At 41.5% G+C, this 11,404-nt stretch overlaps 1 protein-coding gene across 2 annotated transcripts in view; it reads left to right on the forward strand.

Annotated features, from left to right (window-relative positions):
• Nucleotides 1-11,088, forward strand: part of LOC140575122 (UPF0606 protein KIAA1549) — a 54,742-nt gene extending 43,654 nt beyond the window's left edge. The window contains exons 13-21 of one of the 2 annotated variants that reach the window (XM_072695290.1): nucleotides 1,843-1,970; nucleotides 3,849-4,057; nucleotides 4,364-4,593; nucleotides 4,703-4,847; nucleotides 5,190-5,516; nucleotides 6,695-6,747; nucleotides 7,966-8,108; nucleotides 8,259-8,386; nucleotides 8,534-11,088. In XM_072695290.1, coding sequence (XP_072551391.1) covers nucleotides 1,843-1,970; nucleotides 3,849-4,057; nucleotides 4,364-4,593; nucleotides 4,703-4,847; nucleotides 5,190-5,516; nucleotides 6,695-6,747; nucleotides 7,966-8,108; nucleotides 8,259-8,386; nucleotides 8,534-8,773 — 1,603 coding nt within the window. In that variant the 3' untranslated portion in view covers nucleotides 8,774-11,088. The remainder of the gene's footprint in view (nucleotides 1-1,842; nucleotides 1,971-3,848; nucleotides 4,058-4,363; nucleotides 4,594-4,702; nucleotides 4,848-5,189; nucleotides 5,517-6,694; nucleotides 6,748-7,965; nucleotides 8,109-8,258; nucleotides 8,387-8,533) is intronic. The other variant, XM_072695291.1, reaches the window with a different exon arrangement.
• The last annotated feature ends 316 nt before the right edge of the window (nucleotides 11,089-11,404 follow it).

Raw genomic sequence — 11,404 nt, forward strand, 5'->3', positions numbered from 1 at the left:
GACGATGCCATTTGGGAAGGGACGAGTTGGGAAGTGTGAGATTAAGTGAGGTGGTAATGATCCAACATCCTGACTTCACAAATGCTCTCTTCGCTGAATGCAATCAGATCCACACAGCAATGCTCCTCCAAAATCAAGTAAAAAGCCTTCGCTGGACAGTAGAGATAGTTACTCCAACAAAAGCAGAATAAACTCATTTTTAATAACTGTTTTCAGAAGAAACAGTAAATGAGCAGGTGTCCTAATACTTTTGTCCATTTAGGCATCATTAGACCTGAATGCTGCTGTGCCCCACTGAAATCACGGCGATAAAAAGTCGATTTTATCCTGAATTGCTGAGCAGACAAGGCACGCCACACAAATTAATTAAAGACACTAAATTTCCTATAATGCCCCAGTGCCTTTCCACGTTTTTTTTTTTGAGACATTTTTTTTTTGTTTGTTTGAGTGGACGTTTTTTTTTTGTTTGTTTGAATGGAACAACGGACATTCGTAAATTTTTAATAGCTCATAGCTGTGGGTTTTATTTATAGCCAGTTATAACCCTATAACCTACCAAGCATACATATTAGACCACTAAAGCAAATGCATTAATGAAACTAGCAAAGGCATCAGTTACGTTAGCATAGGGGTTATTTATGCTAGCTAGTAAGAAGAGCACTGATACCACTAGCTTGCAAAATGAGCATCTTGATATCACCAATTTAAAAAAAAAAAAAAAAATGTTAAAAGCCTGGGTTATCCAGCTAACATGAACTGATGATGCAAGGACAAAATATTATTAAAATATTATTATTATTATTATTATTATTATTATCATTAGGTAGTTACACTGCCTGACAAGCAGAGAGTGCAGTTCTGGCCCTCTAAATTCTGTGTGTGCCTCAGAACATCAAGTAGTCTAGAAACTGTCCTGCCATATTGGGTATTTCCAGTTTTTGGCCCTGTGTTGGATCCACCCCATTACCCAGTTCCCTGGTTTTCTAATGCATTTCGCAATGTATGATGCTCATATTAAAATAACACATGTTCATCGATTTTAGGAGAGGAATCCAATCAATACTGAGATCTCTGTAAATCAATAAAGGACCTTATAAATGGGTTTTTCATGTTGCTCTCAGATCAATAGCTCATGCATTAAAGTAACAGTATGAAGCAAAGGCGAAGCGCATTCATCATCTTAACTGTCAAGCAAGGCCTACATGCACTTCAGCTCACACTGTAAAGAGATGGAAATAGAAAGATTTAGGGATTTTAAACACATGGAGGATTTGCTTTGTTGGTCAAATGATGGCACATTTTGTATTGACATTAAGCCTCAATGCTTAAAGCTGCTACAGATCTGCGTGCGTAACGGCAGACAGTCTGAGATGACCCTGTGAGCCGAATTGATGAACTTTTGGCACTCATTAGTCGTTACAGTGAGAGACACTCTTAGAGCATGACAGAAGTGGGTCAGCTTGTGCCTGCACCCTCCCTGTCTTACGACCTCCCTTATAAAAAATGAATGGACACTAAATTGTGATGTCCGTCAAGTTTTGGGGGGTGAGGAGAGATTTGAAACAGATGTAAGTTAATGCAGAATTCTTTTATAATGCAGGAGGGGAAGTGTGTTAATTATGAATTTCTCAGCAGATGTTGCCAGGCTGGATTAACATTTTCATTTAAATAATCAGAATCTAAATCAGGAATCATTACTGATTTACAGCCAATTACAGTATCAGAGTAGTCTTTTTCTCAATTTCTTGGACCATATCGGTGTCCTTATTCTCAAACCCAGCATTCTGGTTCACTACTTACAGCTATTGTGTAAATCACTTTGCTATGGGTTCTGTTTTGTAGGATCTCCCCTTCAGATGGGGATTCAGTGGGCACTGATCCGTCCAGTGACAGGGAGTCTCCCAAGGACAACCCGAGACTGCCCGGTGACTCCAAGCAACCTCGCAAGATGGCCTCTAATGGATTGAATGGCAAGTTAACCAGCTCCAATTACCATGCCATTGTAGCTCCATAAGAGAGTCATGATTGGTCCAAAGTCTCATTTTCTCTATAGAAAAGGGTAGAGAAGAGTGGAGTGATTTTAGAAAGGGTGGTTGCATTTCAGAGAGATAACAGTAAACTATACAGTACTGTGCAAACATCTTGGACACCTGAGAACATTACATTTAAACCACTGTTTAACTGAGCCCAGTTTCCCAAAAGCATCTCAGTGTTAAAATCATCCCAACTGGTAGAGAGATCATTTAGTGTGATGCTTGCTTGCTTGCTTAACCATTTCCAGACCTCCCCTTGTTACCACAGTTTTAATTCACAACCTGGTTTGTCTACGAAACCCATTCATTGGCACCTCCTGACCCTTGTGTTGTCTTGTATCAGAGAGAACCCCCTAACTTTGCTTAGAGTGACCCCAAGATTAGTGAAAGAGAAGCATCGCCTTTGTTCACACTTCAGTGAAAGCTGTACACCACCTGAGTGCATAGATTGTCTCTCAAGAACATGTTTAATCCTTAGAACAAGGGCAATATATAGAATGTTAAGACTGCACAGGAGTTTACCTTCCTCCTCGTCCCTGCACTAAATCTCCAACACTGTCCTGCCTCTCCTGGTGCCTGAACATGCTCAAGCAGACCATCAGCAGTAGGGCTGCACGGTATTGGTAAAAACTGATATTGCAATATTTTTTTCCTGTAATAAATATTGTGATGTCAAAAATTATGATGGTGACTTTCTGGTTACTTTTTACCAGAAATCACCAGATCCAGCATGCCATCTTATTAATAAAGCACTCTGTGTATCCAAGATTGGATTAAAATACATATTTATACATCTGGTTTATATGGCATGCAAAATGAGAACAGTCTGGAATTCAGTTTAGTGTAAGCAGCAAAAAAGTTGTAGCATGTCAAGTTTCATACAATTTCACATTGCCCCTTAGATTACACGTCCTGCTATGTGACTATTGCACATGCACACATTGCAAGAGCATTGCTGAAACAATATATTGTGCAGCCTGCACTGTGACTCGCCAGATCACTCTAATTGGCCCGCAAACTTACCTCTCACCTCTTTGCATTCTTCGCTTTTGTTTATATGAGCCAAAAACACTGTAGTTTACTGTTCAACAAGCATTCCTCTCTACTCATGTTAATAGTAGTCATGCAGTAAAATCAGGGTGTATAATATTTCAATAGTTCTTCATAAAGTCCACCATCAAAAACATAACGTGGCTTTCTTTGTATCTTTCTCTCCCTCTCTCTTATTCATCCATTGTGGCTCTCAGGGAGAAATAGGATTGGTAAGAGCATCTGTGGTCTGTAAAGTAGAGCTAGTCTAGTTTGAGTAGCGCTCTCTTTGTCCTGTCTTTTCAGATTTTCACATTAGGAACTTTAATAACATTAATAATAAAAACCTCAGTTTCTCTGTTGCTGTTTTTTAGTAGTTATTAATATTTGATCAGTTTTAGGATTTTACAAAGGCATGCAGTTGTTGTTGTAGAACTTAAAACCATGGACCTATTTAGTGTTGTTTTTGCTCTGTAATACTGTACATTGTCTCCGGTATCTGATCCCATCTTGAGGAGCACATCTGCCAGGCTAGCAATGCTTTCGCCTTAATTGAAAGTCAATACCTGAAGAGTTACAGCAAATACTGCCCTCTGCTGGAATGAAAAGGCATCTGCACTGTCTTGACAAAGACTTTGGAGAAGCTGAGGGTGTTAGAGTGTCACAGAAATAGATTTTAATGTGCCAGTTTGAGTTGTGTATTTAATATAGGCATAAAAAAGCAGTTTATGATATTTGAATTATATGTCTAGTTTTGATAACATGAATTATGATGCCACTCTGTAGGTCCTCCTCCACTGAACGCTGTAGATGATCAGGTATCCTCAGCCTCCATCTTTGAGCATGTGGACCGGATATCCCGAGCAGCGGATGCCCCCAACAAGCGTTTCTCCAGTAAAATCCAGCTGATCGCCATGCAGCCCATGCCTGCCCTGCCCTTACCCAACCCTGCAGTCCCTGACAAGACTGCAGAGAATACCAAGTTCAACAAGGAGGTGTGCTGGATTTAATTTCCATCAATAATTCATTAAAATACCCTGAGCAATAGCCAAGGTGCTATAAAACAGAAGATGCCCCATTTGTGAATTTCAACCTACTTCAATCCTCCTCAAGTTGCTAAATACAGCATCTTTAAAGCTAGATTAGAGCTGTTGAGGTTAAATGACAAGAAATGTGATCAGAGTTTAAACCTATGGAGGCATGGAGTTGATTTATTATTGTCACAATTTTGCCTTTAAGGTTTAAAGGTGGGCACATCCTTTCTAGCTCTCTTTTAGCTCTTGACTCTCTTCTCTGTTCAGATCCAGGTTGCTTTAAGACAGAAGTCTGAGATTGAGCACCATCGTAATAAGATCCGTCTGAGGGCTAAGAGGAAAGGCCACTATGACTTCCCCGCCATGGATGATCTCATCGATGGCCTGGGCGACCCCAAAGAGCAGGACCGCATCTACCAGAAGGCTCAGATGCAGATTGATAAGATCCTGGACCCAGACATCCACATGCCGCCTCTCTACACTGAGCCTAAGAAAAGGTTTGAAAGGACATGGACAATAACTCAGTAGCACCACACTTGAAGGAAGTTGTATATTCCTTTATGTTCATTGTCAATATGTGTGTATGTGTATGTGTGTACATTTCAGTGGCAGAGAGAGGCGTTCTCCCAGGCAGAGGAAGAAGCAGCAGATGAATGGGGATCTGACAGATGCAGACAGAGACCGACTCATCACCACCGACAGTGACGGCACATATAAAAAATATCCCGGAGTCAACAACATAGCATATGTGGTCAGTTCACTAACTGCAAACTTCATGCATAACTTTTACTTTCTTGCTTTGATTTTTTAATGCTGTGGTCACTGAATGCTACCGGATCCTCACAGCAATGCTCCAAAATCTAGTGGAAAGCCTTCTTCCCTGGACAATAGAGACAGCTACTCCAGCAAAAGCAGGACATCCTTGATTTAGGAAAAAACATGAATGAGTAATGTCCAAATACTTTTGTCCATACAGTGTAGCTAAGTAAGCTTAAGTCCCAACAACTGGTTGTAGAACTTAACACGGATATCAGCCAACCGGTCTCTGTAACGTCTGGCACTAATATCTAATCCACTCCTCCGTCTCTTCCAGTCGGATCCAGACCAGGGCCCTGAACCTCACAGCCCATCCCCAACTGATGATGTGTTCCTTGGCCCAGTGTCGCCCCCACCAGGCCACGCTCCCCCTCCTCCACCCTACCTGCCCCCTCAGCCATCTATAGAGGAGGCCCGGCAGCAGATGCACTCCCTGCTGGATGATGCTTTTGCCCTGGTGTCCCCATCCTCGCAGGGCAGCAATGCTGGCATCACTCTGCCTGGTGTGGGAATTAGCGGTGGACCCGCAGCACCCTCTAGCCCTCCATCTCGCGGCCCGCGGCCCTGGGGCCCTTCATACCCAGCTCTCAGTCCCTTTCCTGGGGTAAGATATTCTCCCTTTTTTGGTAGGATCTCTGTTCGATAAAGCAGTACTGTTGATCAGTAGTTAACTATTATATATCTAAACATTCAGCTGATAAATACTGAATTATTTATTTATTCATTACAGTTTTGTCAGGGTAATGCCACTGAACAACACCTTTTCAGAAGCAGTGCTCTTTTTTTTAGCCAAAAAGGCTGGACATTAGGTATCACTTTCAGAACAGCAAGCAGAACAGACCGAAAGCTTTCTAGTCCTAAACTTTACAACATAACGTAAAGTTTAAAAACATGACTCTTAAAGGACGTCAGTGTAAAAAAGAATTTATTTTGGTCATTTTAGAGCATTTCAATTGGTCCATTCATCATGAAGTTTGGACACAGTGTTAAAAACAACTACAAGGTTACAAGGTTTTTGTGTGACAGCCCACACCTCTCTGATTAAAAAAAATAAAGCGGAGCAATGCAGGAAGCAAACCTCCTTTACAGCCTCTTATCTGATCTCAGGCCAGATTAATTTTCTTGTGATGTGAGAGAGTTGCTAAAAGCACTTTTATTTGATTAAGTTCATGATTGAGCTTCACTGCATCCTGTTCAGGATCAGCCTCAGAGATATGCAGTAATGACGAAAGCAGATTAATTGCAGTCAAATGACACTGGTGCATCACACATTTGGGGTTTTCCTAGACGTCAAAGAGAAAGGGTCCTATAGACAAAGCTGAAAAGGTCCTTTACACACTCCTGGAGGCAGGCAGCTGTCCTAAGCATTTTATTCTAGCCCTATTTTTCTTTTATATGGTGGCTTTGGTGTTTGATGTCTTCTCTGCTGACCAGTCAACGTGAAATCCATAAAATGCAGTGCACGCAGTGTATTTTATTCCTTTGGTGTAACTTGTAACAGTAGAATCCTTTATAGAGAAGTGAAATACCTCTGTAGCTCAGTAAAAGCTTTTGCTCTGCAACGGTTCAGTGATTTAATTTGGCCTGAAAGATCAGACTTGGACCCACAGCTCCAACCCTGGTTGCGCACACAGGCTGGCAGTAGGTTTAGGAGGTAATGTAGTGAGTGCTGAATTGTGTGTTTGCACTTGCAGGCTTAGAGGAGCAAGACATACTTGAGGAGTGTGATTTAAATCTTTTAATTGTGTGTGTGTTTGTGTGTGTATGTGCTTTCTTTTACAGAGATACACTGAGTTAGGCTTGCCACCTTCTACAGTACAAGGCTTACTGCAGAGGTGAGTTATAAAAAGTCACAACGGGCAAAGAGGAGTATAATCAAAACTGTCATGAGAAAGAAATTCTCCTTAGATGGGATTTTATTTTTAGCTTAATACTGAAGAAAATGTTAAAATAAATGGTAATTTTCCAAAAATCATGAGTTGATATTCTTCAAAAAATGTCCTTCTGTAGTAAGTATGAGTATATACTCATACTTATCTTACACTGTCTCTAAAAGTGATCAGTTTCTATGGTTCAAATGGCTACATAAAAAAGGAAAAAATGATAAAATCTTAAATAATTTATAATACATTTTGAAAACTTCTTCCAAACGATGTAGTTTTTATCTTAAGACTCTTCATACGTTTTTCTTTTTTTTTTTTTCTTTTTTTTTTTTTATGAAAAGCTTTTGTGGATGATGAAATGTGAAAGTAGCCGTGCTGCGTCACACATTGCATGCTATTTAAATCTTATTAATTAATTTATAGTGCTGTCTACAGTGCGCCACACCCTCTTTACAAGCTGTGGTATTTTTGTGGTATGTTAATGTTAGAGTTTATGCATAATAATATATAGCATGTTTTGTATGTTTACTGGAGACATACAAAGATCAGACACTATTTGAGGGTGCTGATGGTCCTATGAGTTTGATTTAGTTGTAATTTACATCAGTTAGGCCTTTGGTCTCCTACAGCAGTCTCTGCTTTGCCATTTTCATGGAAGCTACTATCAGTGATCAAAATATGCTGCTTAAATGGAACCTATCAGATTTAATAGGAAGCAGTGGGAGGGGCTTATTTTGTACACCAAATAACAATATATCATAGCTAACAGGAAAACAGGAAATCATAGCAAACCTCAAAAATATATGTATCATTACATTCTTGCCAACCTTACTAACCATGCTGTGGCTAATAACACCAAGAAGTGTCTAGTCTTCTCGCAGATCCCCCTTCGCCCTCCCCCTTCCCACTTTCCCCTGTCCTGGGCTTGCCCTCTTCCTTTCTCAGCCAGAGGCCACTTCATGGTTTCTCATCAATAATTCAAACTCAGGCCATTTTTATTTCATCACTCCAGTGTAGTGTGTCTGAGCCTCTGGCGTCAGACAGCGCCTTTAAAACTGCTGTCGAGACATCACACAGGAAGTGACATAGCCGTGTTTTATATGAACAAACAAGGACATTCTGCACTTATGTATTAGAGTGCTGCTTAGTTTTAATTAATTGTCATCCCAGGCAGGGGCTGGGGTCCGGCTACCCCCCAGGAGATGGATTAGGAGGAGAGCAGCTGCAGTCTGAGGTGCTCTACAACAGCAGAGGGACCTACATGGACGAGCTGCCATCTTCTGTCAGGCCACGACCAGTAGGGGGCACTACAGGTATGCACTGTCAAAATACCACAGAGATAAACAACATTGTCCTAGAAATGAAATGGAATTGTGATATTTGAGATTTCATTTTGTAGTCAGACATTTACGTCCCTGATGTTTCATATCCGGATGTGTTTGTCTGTGTTTGCCTTTGTGCAGGTGCTCAGCTACACCACTTAACCCAGGTGGGTCTGCCAGGACGTTTGGGAGATGGCAGACAGCCTGGTAGCTTAAACTGTGGACCTTATCACGAAGAAGACTTCAACAGACCTGCTAACAGAGACCCTGTAAGAAACCTTCTAGATATTTTTCTGTTTCTATTTTTTTGTCAAACTGAAACTGACTTTCTCCTCTCATGTCTCCCTGTCCTGTCCTGTCTTTTCTTCACCTTCATTTCATCCTTCCTTCCTTCTTGTCCTCCCTGTCTCATCCAGGTTTTCAGCTCATTTGACTACCCCCCCATTTCTTTGTTCCAGACCTCCAGAAATGGTATGAGGGAGCCCACAGCTCCCCCTGCCCACCTGAACTCCATCGGTGTGGGCTACCCCCCCTCCGCCCCACCTGAGGAGTCTTCTCCTCCTAACCACTCCTCCGCCTCGCTCATCAAAGCCATCCGGGAGGAGCTGATGCGCCTGTCGCAGAAGCAAGCGGCCGTCCCGGGCTACCACAGCTGAGACCTGGCCCTCCGGCCCCTCCAGGCTCTCCACACAGCAATATTGCACTGCACTGTACTTCCCATGGAAGTGGCTTTTTTTTGTTGAGAGAGGGAAGAAGCCCTATAAGCCCTGTAGGCCCTGCTGCCCTGCCACAAGGAGCGCTGTGGTAGAAGAAGGCATTCTGAGATTCATAAGGACATGACCAGTTCACTGGTAGCCAAAGCTTTACCTGAGATCAGTGCAGCTGAACAATGAAGACCTGTCACTTACACTCTTAAAAAAGATTAAGATATCAGAAAGGGTGACGCTTTTGAAGAACCACTTTTGCTTACCTATAGTTCTTAAATTGGTCCTGAAGAACCTTCAAATGATTCAGATTTGTTCCTCCAACCCTATTTGCAACACATAGAGGGGATAGAGCACAAATGTGGACGCCTGTGAAGGTCTGGGGACCAGTTTGAGAACCACTGCCCTAAAGAATACTTCACTGGATAATTTTTTTTAACTTAGTTGAAATCAACTCAGTTGCAGGTTCTTCAGGGGAGTGGTCATTCTTAAAGATTGCTCCTTTTTAATGGCACCTTCAGTTTTAAGAGTGCACTCCTGTGACGTCACTGCCCCCTTACATTTGGCCTCTTGGCCGCGGCTCATCACAGATGGACAAATACAATGCTGTTCTTAACATAAGAAATGACCCAAGACGAGGGAAGAAGAAGAGCGGTCTTTGACTCAGTACTGGACTTGGACCGTTTTCTCTTGTTTTTACTCATAAAAATGTTTACCTTACTTACTGACGCTTCACGGTAACCCAGGGTCTCTGGTAGCAATTAACTACAATTGACTACAACCAAAACCCGACCACCACACATTCCTTACTGCTTTTATTGCTGGAGGTGGTGTGTGTGGTGTGTCTGTTTGTAAGGGGTTGTACTGTTATTTGCTTTTTCTCACTGCCTTTGCATCTGAGCATCTGAGTTTTCACCAAGCCTCTGGTGGACTTTCTCATCAGCGAAACATATGAAGATACCTTAAAGAAATGCTTTGTACCAGCATCCATTGCTTTGTCATGCACTATTTTTCTAGGTTTTGATTATTTGTGAGTAATAGTATCCCATGGGCACTTCCCTTCACTCCACTCCATCCTCTCATGGTGCTATTATTTGGTTTTTCTTTTCCGTTTTCTGGCCATGAACCACACACTGCCTTCTGCTGTAAGAGATATGAGCTCCTGATCCTTCTCTAAATGTCAGAACAAAGGCTTATACACCTGAATGTCACACAGGCAATGGATATTTATATTAACCAAACTACAAGTCCTAGATCTACTATAGCTTTCGAGAAGTGATTTGAGAAGGGTTAATGTGGTACGCACATTGCTTTTGCTACCTACCGCACAGCATATTGCTTGAGATTGCTTTAGAAAGTCCGCAATCAAAACAATTTGCAAGAGGATGCACGAAGGGGCAGCGTTTTCGTTTGCTCCGCTGCCGACCTGAGGAAGAGTGGTCTGTTTTCTGCACACTTTCTTCTCAAAGCTGAATGAATTTAACCCTTTAAAAGTCAAGGCTGAAAGACACAGTTCTTTCGTCTGACCACAAACTGCACCGTCAGTAAATGAACAATAATTAAACCACATACTTGGTCAAATTGAGTGTGTTATAATTGCTGTTACAACCGTATTCATTCTCGGTAGAATGCGATTGGTTTGAGGACCAAAAAGTGTAACGACTCTGAAAGTCTGATGAGTTTATCAGTATATATTTTTTGTTCCAGTTTGAACGCTTTAAACTAAAGTAATGAAGCAATGCAGCGCTCCGAACTACATTCCAGTGAAGGTGTTTCACACACTTTGCAGTATATTCACAGTTCAGCTGTTTTTCATCAGGCTGTCATCAAGTGACGATATGCTCCACCATTCACTGTGTTTCAAGTATGTGTATTAGCAGAGTACAGTATTCAGTTGCTTTTCCGCTAGTGTTGAACGGAGTCGGAGACGACCTCCGTCCGTGTTACTGACCCTCACTGTACCTTTCCTTATTATGTGCTCTAAAAAATGTGTTCCTGCTTTTCCCGAACAATCCTGTGTTTGGAAGCTGAAGTACTGTTTTTGATTGTTTTTTGTTTTGTTGTTTTTGGTTTACAAACAAAAAAAAGAGAGAGTTGTGTTACTCAGAACACTTCTGAATTGTTTCAGGTTCTGTTGTTGTTTAAATATTAGAGTTTTCTGCTTTGTATTTTGTTGAATTTGTTGTTTTGATGGAACTCCCTCTGCCCGTAGTTACAGATTTGACTGATTCTTTATTTAAATGACATTAAAAAATAACAATAATCATTATCTGTGGTGTGAGTGGTTCACTGAAGTTGCTGCCCTTATGCTATCTTGTCCAAATACTGTAGAAAACATGGACACCACAATGTCTCTCAAAAGTGAAGCCACAACAGGTCTAGCGCCTCTGCTGGCTCGTTGCAATATGACATGTGGCTCCGCTCATCCTCATTTGTTCAATAAGAAAACAGCCCATTTTCCATCTCATTTTCCTCCTCCTAACTGTATTTCTGACTACAGTGTCCAAATCCCACAGTTAGTTTTCCCTGTGCTAATGATGGCCCTTTTATTTTTGGGCGGGGTTTCACTTAGGCATTAAGTGA

The sequence above is a fragment of the Salminus brasiliensis genome, chromosome 13, assembly GCF_030463535.1.
Source record: "Salminus brasiliensis chromosome 13, fSalBra1.hap2, whole genome shotgun sequence".
NCBI classification, from domain to species: domain Eukaryota; kingdom Metazoa; phylum Chordata; class Actinopteri; order Characiformes; family Bryconidae; genus Salminus; species Salminus brasiliensis.